We start from the raw sequence: 18,630 nt of genomic DNA, 5'->3' as shown, positions 1-18,630 counted from the left end.
AAACATTTCTTGGAACCAGCACACACACTTTGCCTTTAAGACTGATTTACATTCTGTGTCCACATAAATTCTCAACTGTCAGCCACAGGAAAATCAAATGAAAAGGAGTTAAGATTCCTGAGTGTGACTGCATATCCTTATGTAGAATCTTATAGATAAATACGTTAAGCATAGGCAGTATGTGATCTCTACCAATAATACTTTTGGTTACATTTTTCCATGGCAAGTATTTCCTGGGTACAGCACCTAGGAAAGGCATGGAAAGGTTTCCATAGCAAGATTCCAAATACCCTCAAATATTTAAAATACCCTTAAATCTGTATAATTAGTCTAAACAGAGTGTACAAATGGGATTCACAAGGTGACAACGTTTCTAGCAGCAGCCGCAGCAACCACCTTTCCTGCTTTTCCAGAGGGTAGGTATTAGCATGCTGTGCAGACCAGAGCCAGCTTGCTGTGGTTGCCTGCAGCTTCAAGGTAGTACGTTCCAGCACTGGAAGATCTTTTTTTTTTCTTTCCTTTCACCGCTATTGCGGTCCCGACATGAAAGAAAAAGGGCTGACACCACTCAATCCCGTGTGACACCTGACACCCATGCAAAGATGGAAAAAAGTTATTCCATGATGTGTGATTGAAAGTGACACCGCCTCATTTCTACACTTCTATGAATCACAGTCCTCTCTTTTCTACCGTACTTTGGTTCCAGATATCCATATAAAATGATGCGCATAATACAGTCTTCAGTAACAGAGGAATAAAACAACAAGAATGTGCATAGCACTGTGGTAGACACAGGCCGGCTCTTACTTTAATAAATGGTTTTAATCTATTAAAGTTTCTTAATTTTTAGGCTGTTCAGATGAAAGTAATGAAGATAAATATGTATAGTATAGATATAATACTGCTCTGTGTTTGATATGACAATACCAGCAGCAGCACGAAGTTCAGCTTAGCGCACACTCACAAATAGGAACCAGTATCCCTAGAGAGTAATGAGATCAGCTCTTCCTAGTGTCATTAAAGCTGCAATTTCGTAATTTCTAATTTACTTTTAGATACAACCCCTCCTCTCACTAAACACCCCCACCACCCAGACTGAGAGCGCAGCAGGTCCTCCGAACTCCTGGAAAGGCGCCTCCTTGGCCGAGACACGTCCCGTCCCCGCCCCGGCTGCGGCACCGAGCAGCAGCGGCGGCACCCCCGGGCCGCCCGCACCGCCGGGCCCCTTGCCGGGCGGGCCGCGGCCGCTGCCGGCGCGGCTGCTGGGGCCCGACTGCCCGCAGCTGACATGGCGGCCGCGGGCCCCTCCCGCGCTGGCGGGCCCGCAGCGGCCGCCCCTCCTCGGCCGGCCCGCAGCAGGGCGGCGGCGGCGGCGGCTTCCGGCGGAGCCCTCTTGCCTTCAACAAAGATGGTGCTCCCCGCGCAGGCTCCGCGGGCGCCGCGGCGCCCTGGGTAGCTTCCCGTTCCCCTCGTGTAAGTACGGGGCGGGGGCGGCGGGCGCTCCTCGCACACTGCTCGCTCCCTCGGCCGGGCGCTGCCGACGGCCCCGCTCGGCGTGGCTCGTCCCGTCCCGTCCCATCCCGCCCCAGGCGCCGCCGAGGGGGAAGCGGGAGAGCGGTGCCGAGGAGCCGTTCGGCGGCGCCCCCAGCGCTGCGGAGCCGGGGCAGGGGCCGGGCTTCCGCGGGGGGGCTGGGCCGGGGCGGCGGGGCCGCCTCTGCTGCCGCAGCCCTGCCCGGAGGGAGGCCGGGAGGGGAGGAAGGTCGGGGGTTGGAGCTGCCTGCGGGGGCTCGGGCCGGGGTGCGGGCAGCTGGCTCCTGGCTGTTACAGGAGCAGCAGCTGCCAGGCCTCGGCAGGGAAGACGTTAAAAGCAAAACTTGCCTTTTTTTTTGGCGGGGAAGGGTGGTGGTAGGATTTTTAACCCGTAGGCTTGCTGTGAATAGCCAGAATCACTCATGGCTTAGGCAGGTGAGTGCAGTTGGTGTTCCGGAAAAGGGTGAAATGTTTCTAACAAAAAAAATGAGTGAATGTGCCTTTTTTAGCGTCAGAAGGGGTCTTATCAAAAGTTTTATTCCCGTTCATGGACAGTTCCCCTGTCAGATCCAGAAAAATGCGAACCTGCTTGTGTTGGTGTGGTGATGAGTCAAAGACTGTGCTCATTCAGCAGGATGTGGGCTGTTTCTTAAAATTTGGCTTTATAATAGAAATGATCCATTTTCAGAAGTATCTGGGGGATGTTTGAGCCCTGTCATCTTTTGGGTAAATGGACATCTCATATTTTTCATTTTCTGCAAAATTACTAAACGAAATCCAATTCAGAGCTTACTTTGGATCCCTAGATATAGACTGTGATTAAAATGAATTTAAGTTTGTTCTATGTTACACTAAACTCTGCCCCAACACTGTTACACACCAAAATCCCAATATATTTCCATATCTAGATGCTCAGTTTCTAACTCAGATATTTCCTTCTCACAGTAAACACACACAAAGAAATACTTTATCTTTTAAAAGACCTTAGAAATCAGTATGCCCCATCCTGGAAGTTTACCAGGTCAGTGCCAGGACTTTAAACCCCCAGTCGTGTGCATTCTGCAATCAGCAAGCCATAGGCCTTTTTCAGCAGAAATTTCCCCTTCAGATTCCTAGCTTGATAGGCATTTTCCATCGCCCAGAGGTGCAAACTGAGATGGTTTGTAAGAGCTTTATTTTTGAAAAGTGTTGGCTGCTTTGGTTGTGAAGAAGAGGAACTCATCAAGTGCTGTACAGTGACTGGAGAACTCAATGTTCCTCATCCAGCATGTGAGGAGGCTCCTGAACGGGGACTCTCGGGGCCCATTCAGAATGTGAAACACAAAAACTTTGTAGTATCTGAAACAGTTTTCTGCCTGGGTTGAGATGACACCCTCAGAGGTGCTGCTGGGTGCCTATATTGAACTCTGCAAGTGCTTCATGAGCTCAGGGGTGTTCTCCTAGAAGGAAGAAGTGGTAGGATTTCCTGCCTGAATTTTGCTTTAGTTCAGAGATTGCTTCGTGCAGTGTAAAGGTACTATGCGTTGGAGACCAGAATCTTCAGCTTCACCTCTCCAAAATTAGCATCCTAACATCAAGTGGGAAAATCCAGTTCTCTTTCTTGCCTGCTCTTTTTCCATCTCTTTGCTTGCGCTACTGTCTCAGTCCATGATGGAGCTTGACGTTTGAACTATGCGTAGCAAACTAACATTTCTTAGGGCCGTGGGCTGGCATAGCAGTTGTTTGATTCCCACGTGATCCCTAGACAGAAGGTAAGCACCTTGAAATTCACTTCAGTAGATGAGAAGTGCGCTGGATAACCCAGGAAAGATGGAGTCCTCCAGGAACGTGCTTTCCAGCCGCGCTTTTGGCACTTGATGGAAAGGTTTTTGGAAAGTAGCTTTGTCAGAGGATGTCAGAGGGTTTTCCAGTCTCTCTCTCATGGCACTGTGCTCTGCATTCTGTCCCAGGTGCCATTTACATGCCGATATGTTCTGTTGGTCACCTGCCCTAGATTTTAACAACCAGCCCAATGAAACAATCTTTGATGGGGCCCTGGGAGTCAGGCACCTGTGATGATAAAAAGACACCATCAGCTTTCATGCGAAAGCTTTGAAAATTCCTCAAGCTGAATGAAGTAGAGTTTCTGCAAGGTCTAGCAGTTCAAACAGCAGTGTCTAGTTTAATTGTGAGAAACCCTCTTGGTAATCACACTTAACACCTGCTGCTGTTTTTGACTTCATTACTTAGTAATGAGAAAATATTTAACTGTGTTGTTCTGTCATTTTCCTTTTCCAGTGCCATTAATGGGCCCAGGGATATATTTGTCATTAAGGACTAGACTAGACTAGACACTTTGATTGGTTCATAGCTCTGGCATGGACTGCTGACTTGATCTTGGGTGAGCTGCTTGGTCTCTCTGGACCTTGATTAGTCTTTTGCAGAGTGGCTATAAAATGTGTCTTTTTCAGCTTTTGTCTAGTCAGAGTGTTAGTCAAGTGAGTTGGAAGCTGGCAGAGGGCATCTGACCACTTCCTGTGAACACATTAGAAGAGAGGGAGAAGAGCTACTTAAGTTAAGGAACAGTTTTGGCAGAACAAATGCCTATAAATAGAAGGTGTATAAATTTGAGATGGAAACTCAAAGTAAGTTTCTTCTCATCAGATCAGTAGAGTTCCAGAGCAGTCTTCCAGGATGATTCAAGGGTGAGAACGACCTGGTCGTAAGGTATGTTTCTACTGCTCCTAAACTTCAAATGCATCGCATAGGTCAAAGCTACCTGCTGATTCTGTCCCTGCTGCTGCCTGGCTGTGATGCATCTACCAGTCCTGCTGCTGCTTTTGTAATTGTATCAGTGGTCAGGTGTGACGTCTCTTTAATTTTGGGGGGTTAGTGTCTCTTAAGGATTGGCAAGTGCTCTAGCTGCCTTTAGTATGGACCTTAACCAGTTAATAAGCAGGATTACTTGGCACGGGTTTCACTGCAGCAAAGGACTGGTCTTTGCAATGCCAAATGTTCTATTCCTGTCTAGTATTTCCCAGAAATTGCATCATTTCACCTTGTGAGACAGTGAAATCTGAGTGGCAAGAAGATGATGGGGATCATTAGTAGTTTTGCCAGGTTGATGATCCTGAGTTTGGAGTTTTTTTCTAAAGGTTGGCAGGTGTCAAACATCACTTTTGGATGTTCAAATATCACTTCTGGATGTTAAAGGTTGAAGTATTTTAATCTTCACACATTTCCTTACTCCTTTTCACACACTCTAGGTTGCCAGATGGATGCCAGAGACAAGCAGCTTTTACGCTCCCTGCGCCTGGAGCTCTGCACAGAGGTGCTGGTAGATGGACTTGTTATTCAGTATCTCTACCAAGAAGGGATTCTCACAGACAGTCATGTTCAAGAAATAAAAGCCCAAACCACTAGTCAGAGGAAAACCATGATGCTCCTTGATATTCTCCCCACCAGAGGACCCAGAGCTTTTGACGCATTCTTGGATTCCTTACAGGAGTTCCCATGGGTTAAAGACAAGCTGATACTGAAGCGTAAGGAAATGACGATACAAGATCCTTCAGGTAAGGCTGGGATTGCTGTTGCTGGTATTTTGAAGCTTGTTCTCAAGCCATAATTTTAAACAGAAATTTCAAGTTATGCGTTGTGTAAACTCATGATACCAAGAAAAGGGAGCAGCCTGAATTTCCTGGAAGCCACTCAAACACCAGGAAATATTTCAAAGTTTGGGACAAGAGCAAGGCTGAGTTTCAGGAGACAAGGAGACAGTAGGAGGGGCTACCTTGGGAGAGGCTGGGGTATAGGAGGACCCATAAACCATTGCCTCAAAGGGAACGGACTATAAAAAGTAGTTTTGACTGGCTGCAGAACAGTGTCTTTGCCATCCATATCCAGTTATTGTTTAGTTCATGTGTGTTTGTTCCTGAATCATTTATATTTACAGAGTTTTTATTTGTTTACTTTTATTATGATTTTAACGTAATTTTGACTTAATATGCTAATTTAGATTAATTTAGTTTATTATATGCACTGGAGTGCAAATATCTAGGATCATTACTTGCAAAATTACTAGCCCCTGCTTATTTTCAAAACAAACGTGGGAACTAACTGATTATTTAGTATAATCTCTGGCTTTTTGGTATTTAAATGTACTTCTAAAACTAGTTTTCTAGACTGGATGTTTGTTCAGAAGTGATTTCTTTACCAATCCATGCATGCAATAGCTGAGCTGTTTGGAAGTCAAGACAACTGCTTAAAATGCACATTTCTTGTCCCAGAGTGTGGCAGCGTGCACTGGCTGGTAACCTCATGTTACCAGCGAGGTAGTGAAATAGTCCTCACTTGGGAACATCTTTTCCAAGCAGTCCGATTAATCTTTCTCCAAGCCCTCGCCCGCTGGTGTACCCCCATTTGAGTTTGGTCATCCATATTTTGATGCACATGACATGTCATTTTTCCAGTGTCAGTGTGCTTTGCATGAGACTGAAAGCCTGTGAAGAAGGGTGGCTAAGACCCATTGACCATCATGTGCACCTGCGTCTCAGTTAGCTGCATGTTCAAGAACATTTTGTCAAGATCTGCTGGACAAATCTGAGATTATCTTACCTTAGTAATGGCATATCCAGACAGCTGGTCTTTCTATTGGTCTCTGTGTATGTTGCTGTGTGCGTGTTTGGAAATGAGTAAATAATTTTCAAAATTTGGGAATAAATGTCCTATGCTGCCTGCAAGTTCTCAGCATAATGCGAACCAGGGCACTGAGTGTGCTGGAAAAGGCCTTGCTCACTTGAAACAAATACTGTCATGCTGATGCTCTTTATTTGCCTTACAAATCAGCCTCTTTGTTTGATAATTGCTGCTTAAGCTGGTGAATAACCTTACAGTTCCAGAAACGCACAGCCATTAAATACAGTCGGGATCATGTAGTTTGTTACTGAAAAAATTGTTACCAGTTTTTGTTTTGATTGTTTTGTGGGTTGCTTGTTCCCGCTTTTGATCACTTGTGACTAATGTGCTGGATTTCTGCATATCAGGTTCTCTGGTTTTGAGTGGGCTGACTGCACTTGATAGTCCTATTGCCAAATTTTGTGTGTAAATTAGAAAAGGCTTCCAGATTAGATCAAAGGTTAATGTTATTTTTATGGTGGCAATACAGAATATAAGAACAGGATAAGAGGCAGAAAGCCAAGTTTGTTTTAATATTTAGGCGTGTTCTTTAGAAACCAAAGAAAGAGAGCACCATCTGTGCCCTCATAAATGCTGAGTGTGGCCTGGAATGAATTGGAAACTATGGTGGCATCATCAGCACTGATTACATGCAAGAAAATGTGGTTAGGGATAAAAAGCTTCGCTTTGCATTCTAACAACAGACTTCGAAGCTTTTGTCTTGGCAGAATACATGAACATATGCTTAGCCTTAAGCATGGAAAAAGCCATGTCCTCTAATAAAACTATAAGCATATTTAAAATTAAATGTGTTCCCTAGTGCCATGCTAGATAACTTCTGCCTTATTGGAAACTATTATTATAACTGATTATTTGTCAATGGTAATCTGTTTTAAAGAAGCCAGTTGTGGTAAAAAAAGCTTGCCACATACACACCATCCTTCTTTTAGACCTTAAAACTTTTAAAATGGAAGTATGTCCCCAGATTTTTAAAACTTTTTTTTCTTTGAATCGTATATACTATGGAAATGGAACACTTTCTGTTCACTTGCTTATGCTCAATTAAAATTCTGTTAACTCAAGGAAAATATCCTCAGTTTTACAGACCCTTTTCCAGAACTAAGGAGTGGTAGCAAGTTGATCCTTGAAGAAAGGTTTTATTTTAGTCTTTTGCTTCTCAGTGATTACATGTAGGATTTTCCAAGTCAGTAACTAAATAGACTATTAGATTATGTCTATCTGAACCTGGAAACTGACATGTACACAGTGATTTTTTTGTGTAGGCCTTTGAATTATTTTGCATTTTGTTCAAAGAGTTCAGGCTTTCTATGCTTCCTTCAGCTGAGAAGTATAGTTTGTTAAAAAAGAAATCACAACTATAATTATTTAGAAACTTCAGGTTTTTTTCTTTTCCTAGTAAAAAACAAGCCCAAACCAACAAATCAAACAAACAGCAATTTCAGAAGGTCAGAAATAAAAATATTTTTGTTGATGTTGTATAAATATGATCTGGTGGACCAAGCGGCTACAAAATGGAAGCCAAAGTCTGAGATCTAGGCAAGACACTTCCACTGACTCATTGTGAGTCTTTGAGCAAATTCTTTCATGGCAATGGATTTATTGATTCCCAAGTTGTGTAACTCAGTGTAACGTTCATGGAACAGCATGGAGTGGAACTGTAAATTGGCCCGGGATTCAACCCAGACTATGCTGTTTGGCTGCTTGCAAATAAATGAACTTCAAAATCTCTGATGTCCTGAGTGTTATTGCTGAATGTCAGTTGACTTAAAAATAATAGTTCTGTATACTGTTATCTGATGTAGTTCTGATGAACACAGAAGACCTTAATCCTGCAGAGCATGAGGAATAGTTTTTCCTTGAGAATCAGGAGGGTGATATGCAGGCAGGTAGGGCCACTTGCATCTGCGTAACTGAAGCAAAGAGACCCAAGATTTCTTCCCCTTGCTTGTTTACTTTATGCTAGGACAGCCTTTTGCCTAGGGTCCCCTTTCTCCTCTCTTCTATGGATCTGTCAGATGGCCACAGCTTTGAGGAAACCTTTTCATAAGCTAGGGAAAGTGTAGTTGTAAAACCCCAAAATCTCAAGAAGGAAGTCTAAAGTCATGTGCTTTTGGAGGTATTTATGGCTTTAATTGATTTAAAGGTAATAGGGTATCTATCTTGCTTGTATAACAACCTGTGATAAACCAGTTCACCCTGTGCAGAGTGGCATTGCAAGACTTAATCATTATAAACATCAAACACAGCATGAGTTTCTGGTTTTGAAGATCAAAACTTCTGCCGTAGTAAGAGTTAATAAAAGTAATGTGTGTCTGTTTCACTGGGAAAAGACTATTCTGGTTTTTCTGCCCTAGTTTGGATAACTTTATGCCTTTGTCAGGAACATAAATCTTCAGTATAGTCTTATAATTCCTACAAAAAACTACAGCTGTTGGCAACAGAATTCCCTTCTTTCTAGGAACAGCACACAGCAACAGTTACCCAGTATTTTTTGCACTGAATAAAAAAAATACAAGTTTTGATGGTGTTTGTTTATCAGATTGTTTTTCTAATCTCACTCCCCTTGGGAATTTCTCAGCCTAAGTATTATATTTCTCTCTATAATACATGTGCTGTGAAGTAATTTACTTCTAAAAGTGTTAGTACTGCACCTCTTTGTAGTATAGATGATTTCTTCATTCCCCAGGAAATTGCAGCATACTGAGAACAAAAAAGTGAGATATGGTGTTTGCCAAAGGAATCCTGGAGCAGCTGTTGCTATCTGGCAAATGGTAGTGAATTTAGGGCAACAGAATTGCCATGGGAAAGCTGTACTCTCACAACTAGGCAGGGAATAGTTTCTAATGCATAATTTTGTTGTGGTACCTAGCCAACGTTAGTGCCCTGCTAGACTTGGGTGAGGTTTTTTCATTTACACAGATTTTTGTGTGGTTGAGGTTTTTCCCTGGATGTGTGGGGAGTGTGTGTTGTTGTATAGCTATATAAAGCTTCATGTTGTGTAACACTTTGGATGAAGCATGCAAATACAAAACAAAGCAAAACATGTACTTATGCCGAGAAAGCCAGATATCCTTCCATCCCCTCCCAGCTTTCCCAAAGTCCTTTTTCCACAGCTGGGTTGTGGATTTCTAAGAATTTGGATTCAAATGCGAAAGCATTAGTATGTGGGGAATTTTAGTGTCTCTTCTTACCTTTTGTTGGCTGCTTCCTGCCCTCTTCCTATCCTGCTTTTTCTCCCATTTAATGCAGTGAGGAAACAGCCTGATCTCTTGCCTTTTCCATTTGGCTATCAGATAGGAAAGCAGGTGAGGAATCCCTTTTCTCTCTCTAAAATGGTGGACAGAAGATGGTAGGGTTTTTTCTTTCTTCTCTTTCCCTTCCCTCTCTTGTATAGTCCAGTGGCAGAAGGGGGAGTTTCCTCCCATGTATGTCTGAAGGAAGGGATGGGCTTAGCAGCGTTGGCCTCGCTGGGTTGACCTGGAGATGAAGAAATGCACTTGTGCCACATCCTAATGCCCGGAGGCTACAGGAAATGTTCTCTGGTTATCTGGAGCAGTTCAAAGGCATCCTCATAGGAGAATTTCCCAATCTCTTTTCCACATTCCCATCTCCCCTGAAAATCGGGTGTTACATTTATGGCTTTGGCTGTGTTCCTGGCTTCAGCGAGACCTGTGAAGTCTGGCATTAAAGGTATGTGCACACACTCAATATTAACAGTATGCATCACAACATGGACAAGTAATTGACTTCTCTGGTTCTGTGTATGTATTTTTAGTTTAATGTGTGTATAGATTTTCTCTCTTTTTTAATTTTTTTTCAATTTAAGGAGTATCTGCTTGCTTTCTCTTTTTGCCACATGACTAAGTACCTGGCTTTGTGCTGCTTACATCTTAGCTTTTCACTTTGAGAAGCCTGAATCTTAGGCATCAGTGTTAGGAAATGCAGTGTTTCCAGCCTCAAACAGTTTCTTTCGGGTAAGTTAATGGAAAGATAAACCCATACTTGGTGTTGTCCTCAGGAACACAAGTATGTGAGGCTAGTAATAATAATATAGATTTAATAAAACGTATAGACCTGGAAACAGGAAAGGAGGAGTGAGTTCTGGCAAGAGAAGTGTTTAGACCAGCTGTGCCCAGTCAACTACTCTTAACTAGTGGCACTAAGAGGAAGCAATGGGTAACTGGTATTGAAGACTCCCTGGTGTACGAAGTAGAGACATCCATGTGCTGACCAGACCTGATGCCTTACAAAGTTTGCTGCTTCCCCAAGGACTGGATCACAGGGGTTGCCAAGACCTGGCCAATCATCAGACTTTGCTACTCTCCCATATGGTTGTAATAATACTTCAGCAGATTAAGGATGACTATGGGGCTCGGTGATCCCATATGAAGGGATTGAGCCCAAGCAGTGTTCTCCACAAATCCATGGAGCTGGATGGGATGTATCTGAGAGAGCTGAGGGAGCCAGACTATGTATTTGAGAGGCTGTTTTCTGTCATGTTTGGTAGGCTGTGGTAAGCCAAATGCACAAAATGCAGTAAAGTAACTGGGAACAGCCAGCTTGGGTATACCACAGGTAAATCAAGCTTAACCAACTTGATTCTTGCCTTCTATGATAAAACAGCTGCCTCTGTGAATGACAGCAGCAGATTTCATTTAATTGACTTCAGCAAGCCTTTCAGCACAGTCTCATAGCGTTCTTGTGGCTAGTTGGGAAGGTATGGAGTGAATGGGTGACCTTCACAGTGGTTGAAAGAAAGGTTGGACCACCAGTCTAAGAGGATCGTGGCTGCAGCTTCGATGTCCATCTGACTGGTGGCTAATTAGGAATTATGTTCCTCAGGGCTGACAACGGGGCCAATTCTTTGTCAGAGATCTGGGTGATGGGAGGGACTGTATCTAGAGGAAGTTTGTAGGTAAATTAACTTTGTTTGCTCACTTGTCAGTTAGTGTTCCATGACTTTCTGAATGGTGCCTGAAGCTGGAACACAGGATGACTCCAAACCCTGCGGATAATTTGACACAGGAGAGTGGGACTGTGTCTCAGAAGGATGCCAGCAAGCTGGATCAATGGACCAGCAAGAACCTCATGACATTCAGGAGAAGGAAGTGTAAAGTCCTGCACCTGGGATACAAAATCCCCACAAAATCACACAAGATGGGCACTGACTGGCCAGTTGCAAATCTGGAGAAAAGAAGGTGGTTGTCTTGATAGACAACAAGTATGATGATGAAGACTAACCACACACAAGACTCCTTCAGTAAGAGCAAAGCAAGTGGGCTGAGGGAAGTGATTATTTCCCTATACTTGGTACTAGGAGGCTGTGTTTAAAATACTCTATGCCACCAGTACAAGGGAAAGATTGACAAACTAGAGTCCTGTGAAGCACCACTAAAGTGGTTAGTTTAATGTATACTACAGGGAAAGGCTGAAACAACTGAGTTTGTTCTTGGAGGATAGAAGGCCAAGTAAACTCAGAAAAGGTGGAGTCAGACACTCCCTATGGGTGTGTTGCAAAAGGAAAAGAAGTGGTAGCCACAAGTTGTCATGATGGAAAGTGTGATTGAATATAATTTTTAAAAATCACATGGCAGTTTAAGCACTGGCCACGAGAGTTTGCAGACTAAGTAGGGTTGTCCAAAGAGGATTTGGAATCTCCATCCTCAGAGACACTTAACACTCAATAGTATAAGGGCTTGAGCAACCTGATCAGACTTTTAAACTGGCCTTACTTTGAGCAGGAGGTTGGACTAGATGACCACCAAAAGTCCCTCCCAACCTAATTTTTCCTGTGATTCTCTAAGTTTGGCATCAAACTCTCTGAACTCAGTATGTGGGATTTTATTCCAAATACAACTGATGCTGACACAGGATACTTTGGATGTGTATTTGTGATGATTTGAAGTTCCGATTAGGAATGTGTTTTTTAAGTGAATGGAAGTGTTTGCATTAGATTCCTTTCAGGTGAATCTAAACTGGAAAATGGTGTCTGGGTCTTCACAGAGTCCATAGGACCAGACTAGAACCAGTCAGAAGTTAAACCTTCCAGCTCTGTGTAGTCTAAAGACCAGATACTCAGCATGGTCTGAATCAATCTATAACTCCTCTCCTATTGCTCTTTACTGCTTGCTAATACAGATGTAGCCTTCTCTGGCCAGAGAATGAGGTGGTTTTGTCCATTAATGGACCCTGCCATCTTGGAATCCTTTCTTCCCAGAAAGAATGTATTCATACATCCATATATATGTAAATGAGCATCATATCAGGGATGCTGCTGCATGCAAATAAATGCTTTTTTCCCCCTCTGATTATTTAAGTATCTCTATTTCCCAGAGCTTATAGTACTGTTTCTCATCTTGGACTATGTCCATTCCAAATGGCTTACAGAGTTCAAGACCTGTAGTCTTCCGTTAGACAAAATGCCTTTATTCTGTCAATTTTTCTTCTCAACTTGCATCACAATATGATAAAATTATTCTTGTGTTTTATATTTCCAAAAACATGCATAGATGCAATCCTCTATGATCCTTGAGATCTTTTGTTAGTTGTTGCTTACTTCCCATGATGCCTTTTCATAGTCTTAAAATCAAGGGTCAAACATGGGTAGAAGGAAAAAAGGGATTTTACTTTTGTATTTATTTTAAGGATCTTTAGGTGCACTACATCCAGGTTGAATGCACCCAAATGCACACTGCAATGCACCCCCCCCCCCCCCCAAAAGATCTGGTATATCATTATAGGTTTTACTAATTAGTATATTTATCAAAGATTCTCCAATGAGAGGCTCGAATGAGCCCTCCTCTCCAATGAACTTTCTCTTGGATGGTTCTATCTTAGTTTACAAAATGTGTTCTGGAGAGGACCTTGGTGTCTGGGGCATATTGATCTTTAACTACGAAGCTTTTAAAATGTTTAGTCTCTTAGCTTGACAAATAAGTCTAAGAATGTAGGCTAAAAACACTAAGAATACAGAAGTTGTAAAAGGTATAAAAGGGGTATAAAAGAAAAGGCAAAAAATCATCATGGCGTCACCCACAGTTGGTCTTGTTTGGGACCATTGAAAAAGCTTTGTACATACAATGATAATTTTTTTTCTGGAGCAGACTGGAAACTTTCTTGTAAGGACTTGATCCTGCAGCTTGATAAAGCCACTTGTAAGCTTTAAAAAAGAAGATGCAGGTGTTAATTTTGCATTATATCACCAGTATAGGCATTCTGTCCATAATTAATGGCTCTTGTGGCCCATGGATACATGCTAATATGTGTTCCAGAGTAACTGAGAAAACTTCCTGCTTAAGATTCTGTAGACTTATTCTCATGAATTTTTTTCTTCATTAAGATTCTTCTTCAGAGCTGACCAGCTCTTCTTTTAGCACCTTCCTAATTGCCTTGTAGCATCATCTGAAAATGTTTATTTTTTGTGTTTTCATTTCATGGGGAAAATCTCATCTTTCGTAAATTAAGTCTATGCATGCTATTTAACTCATGGTTAAACCAACCAAGCAGACAACACATTCACCTTAACTTATCTGGGTTGTGGAGGCTGCATAGCCTCCCAAAGTCAGTAAAAATGCTAAGTAGTGTCTCTCAGTAAAAGTCTGACTCCAGTGAAGTCAGAGGCCAGACTCCTGTTGACCAGAGTAGGACAAAGGCCTTGCCACTGATGACTAAAATGTTCTCTCTGGTGAAAGAATGGGTGCTATGCTGTCTTCCCTGCACTGACATGGCAGCATGACTTGTCCTTCAAAGAAAAATAACTTCCACATCTGGAACGCTATGACTGGTTTAGACTCCACACTCCTTTTGCCTGTCAACTGAGAATATCAGCAGTGGTGCGACTTAATTCTCACCAGGAAATGTCGCTTGGATGGCAAAGGTCAGGAGGTTCCTCTAGGATACAGTTAATTACTCATGGTTAATGTATCTTGAAGGCCTCCCTGCACTGCCAGATGCAACTAAGTTTTCATTCCTGATCTGTTCACAATCATATATTTGTTTATGTAAAGAAGAACTAGAGCACCCAAGTATCACTCGTTACCTCCAAGTGATATGGTTCATCTTGCTACGAGATTTATTGTTTTGTATACAAGACTTTCAAATCCAATTTTTATCTGCTTGGCAACTGTCTGTGTAAACAGAAAACCAATCTTGTTGCTTCTTTTTCCCATTAGACTGTTGTTCCAGTATACTGTCAGATTTTCTCTTTTTCTTCTTGCTCTTACTTTTCCTGTGAATAAATTTGTTGATGCTAATTAATGTCCCTTGTACCCCTCAGATACACACTAACATACGCTCCAGAGTAACTGAGAAAACTCGGAACTGAGTAATTCATCCTTGCAAATGAAAAAACCTCATATATTGATGTATTGGCAAAGAATTGCACATGTGTTTTGATGATCTCCACTGCTGCAAACTGAAGTGAAGCTTCGGCATTTCTTCCAATTTACATCTAGAGAGGGAGCCAATTTGATTTATGCTACAGGGTTTGTGTGTGCAGGAAATAAGCATTAATGCATTGGATCAAGGTAAATAAATCAATATTAGTGCACTGCTTCTTCTGTCAGCCTTCTTAATCTTACTGTTTCATCACCTTGTCTGAGATTTAAAAAAGTATTCATAGTTAACCCAAGCTCACTCAACCCTTCTCCTGTCAAGGTCAAGGGTAAGTTCCACTTGGCTTTAAAGAGGGCGATTTTAGTCCTGTGCAGATGCTTTGAAAAGTCTTAGCTTTTGTTTGTAGTTAACAATATGTTGAGTTTTTTAACAAACAGCCTGTTTCAGTTTTTGGATCTTTCTAATAATATATGTGGTAGGATTGAGTAAAAGGACGTACAGGGCTGACTAAGCCCCTTTCCAGCCCTGGGGATCTCTGTCTGGCTCTGGTGGCAGGTAGTCTCTCTCCATGGGCAGGTGGTGCTGCCTTTAACAGGGGCGTAGGAATCCTGAGCAAAGTAACCGTTGAGAAAGAAAAGCTGGAATGAAAAGAAAAGCCAGTACTTTCTAGTACTTCTATGTGAAGAAAGTATTTATTTAAATGTGATTTTATTCACTGTAGGCAATGGCTTTGTTTGCTCAGCTTTTTAAACTGGCATGTTCTTTATTCATACTCCTCTTCCATTTAATTAAAAAGTCATTTATTTTTCTGTGATCCAGTTCTGCTACATCCCACATAAGATTAGTTTAATCTTCATATTCTTGAACAGTGATTGCTGCAGTTAGGGTTGCAAAACACTCTTCTCATCCCCTTGGTTCATGTACTCATGGTGGATCTGATGAGTATATCTGCAAAGTGCTTGTTTTAAAAGCAAATTCAGGTTAATTCTGGCTAGAAATGCTAGCCAGCTGTTTGCAGTAGAAATGAACTCAGGATTCTCGGGGCATTCCTTGCAGGCACCTGGATCCTAAATGGGGGGCCTTAAATCTTTCCCCACTAAGCTGCTGGTAGTGCCTTCAGCCAGGTGCCCAGGCAATGCAGCTCTTGCCGTCGGAGCTCCCCGGACACTTCAAAGGCTGCTCTGGATAGGTCCCAGGCTGCCTCTGAGCCATGCCAAGCAGTGCAACACCTCGCTCATCACTGCTATTGGGACACACGGCCAGGCCTTTCTCCAGCAATTTCAGCCACGGTGCCGAATCCCGTGGGCGTTTGCAGCATACACCTGTCAGACAGGGCTGCGTCCCTGCCAGCTGCTGGCAGTGAGGTGCAGCTCTTCACATGAAATAGTGTAATGTTCATACGACCCCATAGTGTAACAGGTAGGATACCTTCTTTGGCTTAGTGTCTTAGACACTTCCCTAATAAGCTCATCTATGATTTATATAAGCAGTGCTCCCTCACCTGTGTTTCTAAATACTTGGTGGAGGCCTAGCTCCAAGAGAGAGCTCATACATTGAAGTTTGAGTAGAACAAAGTCCTTTCCAGTAGTTGAAAGAACGTCTTCTAAGTCCTAGAAAGAGACAGGGCTTGAGTTCCTCTCCTTGTTTCACCTGGGCTAATTGAGGCAGCTTCTTAGTTGATGTGCTGGCCTTTGTGAATCCCCTTCTTAATGCCCATAAGTTTCCCCAGTGACTCTGCGTGGGTTTCAGGAAAATAATTTGGACCTGTTCTGGGATAAGGGGATTGACAATAAACCTGTGTCTCCCCTTGCACCCGAATGGAATAGAATTGACCCTGTAACTCAGAGTCTTGTTTTCATTTATCATTGTTTATGTTTCATTTATCCTAGTTCTCATAAATAGCAGTATTAAATGGATCTTTAAGTTATTCAACTAAGTGCAACACTCTTTTCCTATGCAGAGGATAGATACATACAGTTCACTTGTCTCTTTAAAGTTGTTCCTTATGTTAGGGGTTGTTCAGCTTCCCGTATGACCAAGGGGTGAAATACAGAAGAAGAAAGGAGTAATACCTGTTTATCACCAATGGCTATTGTTTATTAAAAGGCTGTTACCATGCTTCTGTTTAGATAAGATAAAGTTGTCCAGCTCCTGGCATGGCACTGCATTGATCGGATACCTTGCACAAGACAAAGTCCTGAGAGGAGCTCCTCAGTCTCCAGAAGGCAATAGTCATCTTGCATGCTGTCCATATTCCAATTAGTGGAAGCATGTGCATTGCTAAAATTTAATTGGAATAGCTAGTTTTAGAGGTCTGAGTTAATATATTTTTATTGTCAAACTCAACCTGCAAACATTTGTTTGTGTGGCTGTATACTTGTTAACATGCTCATTGGCCTCAGTTGGATTACTTGCTCCAAGTTTACTTTAATTATCCACAGGATTGGGCTATAACGTATATATAAACAGAGTCTGTAGGAGTGAAACCAACTGTGTTTCCACTGAAGGAAGCCCAGGGAGTCCAGGGGGATACTGCATGGTTGTATGTGTCTTGTTTGGGTTCTGTTAGCATTTTTCTTTTGTTTTGCAATTTTCCACCTACAGTAGTGTAAAGAATAAACATCAAATGTTTAGAGAAAAAGCGTGGTGCCTTTCTATTCAGACTAATATAATGAATAGTTGGAGTGTAAACTTGCTTCGGTCCCGTGCCGGCTAGCACGATGTCCTGGGCACCGAGCAATCTTCTGCCTGCCCCGAGCGGGGACGGATGGAGTCCAATCGCGGCACGCAGAGGAACGGGCGAATCCCCAGCTCGGGTTCGCCTTGCGCCCCGATGGCCAGTGTGCGCGAAGGAGGTGGGATAAAGCGGAGGGACTCTCCTTCGTGGGAAAGGGGTTTATTCCAGGGTAAGAATCCATGGAGAGAGACAAGCCACATGCCTGGCGGGACGGTTTTGTACCCCAACAAGCAAGTGTGGAAAACACACAGTAACCAATGATACTTTAACCAGGGGGTGTTATGGTGGGGGAGAAGGGATTACAGTCAATGGGAGAAGGGGTAGCCGGGGAGGAGTAAGAGAGACTAATTAGCTGCCAAAGAACCTAGAGAAGAACCTAGATCACTCTGGAAGAGCAGGCAGATGTGAGAAATATGGGGAAGGGAAGGTTGAGGCTAAAAGGTAAGGTACGGTACGGATCACAGCTTTTGGGGTGCTCCCTGTAATTTCAGCAGTCTTGGGCTGTGGAAGGATGAAACCAGTGGACTCTCTGGTCCCCTGGTCCGGCTGAACCTGGCTTTGGCCATGGCTCACTGCAACATAAACTCTGCTGTTCACTTGAGTGTCATGTTCCAGCCTGCTGCACGACAAGGTGTTTTCCTGGTAATGCTGATCAGAGGCATTCCTAGTGTGATTAAACGTCCACTGCAGTGTTCATTTTGCCATTGGTATGTGCACCCTTTTACAAAATTCTTGGCATACCAGACTCTGGTTTAGAGGATTTCTCCCTGTTTGTTGTTTGGTTTTTTGTTGTTGTTGTTGTTGTTTTTTTTTTTTTTTTTTTTTTTTTTTTAACACGAAGCCAGATATGAAGGGAACTGTGATTTACTACCTTGAACTTATGATTTAACAGCTTTCGCTTTCACTGCTCAGTAGCTCGTGCACTTGGTAAAATTCCTCCTGTATCAGAGTATTTTTGTTGTCTGATTAAAAAGGCATTGTGCTGGGGTTTCCTCCTCTTGTTCTGTATGCACAAATATATTGCTTCTTCCCATTCAAAAGTTATTTGACAAGTGCTGAAATCACTTAGGGACTTTAAGAAAAACAATCTTGATTATTATAGCAAAAGTAATCTCATGACATTCTCTGCAAGTCTTCTGTAATTACCTGTAAATGGTAATTTGGAAAGGCAGAACTAGCTTTTTGCTTTTGTGTATAAGCCTTCTACATTGGTCTTAGATTATGTGTATCTATTAGTGTCTAGCCCTCCTAACAGTGTCCCCCAAGACAAAGTACTACATCTTGGTTTTTCAACTTTAGCATTCTTTTGTTAAATGTGATCAGATATTGGGTAACTTTTGTCTGTAAAGTTTCAC

The 18,630-nt window shown here is 42.7% G+C and overlaps 1 protein-coding gene across 1 annotated transcript in view; it reads left to right on the top strand.

Annotated features, from left to right (window-relative positions):
* Window positions 1-1,273: 1,273 nt before the first annotated feature.
* CRADD (CARD and death domain containing adaptor protein) overlaps window positions 1,274-18,630 on the top strand; it is a 77,289-nt gene continuing 59,932 nt past the window's right edge. The window contains exons 1-2 of the mRNA XM_082280822.1: window positions 1,274-1,473; window positions 4,776-5,081. Of these exons, the coding sequence (XP_082136948.1) occupies window positions 4,784-5,081 (298 nt within the window). The 5' untranslated portion in view covers window positions 1,274-1,473; window positions 4,776-4,783. The remainder of the gene's footprint in view (window positions 1,474-4,775; window positions 5,082-18,630) is intronic.

This window comes from Coloeus monedula (genome assembly GCF_965178545.1).
Source record: "Coloeus monedula genome assembly, chromosome: 4".
Lineage (NCBI taxonomy): Eukaryota > Metazoa > Chordata > Aves > Passeriformes > Corvidae > Coloeus > Coloeus monedula.
The sequence above is the reverse complement of the archived record's forward strand: the minus strand, read 5'-3'. Positions and strand labels throughout refer to the sequence as shown.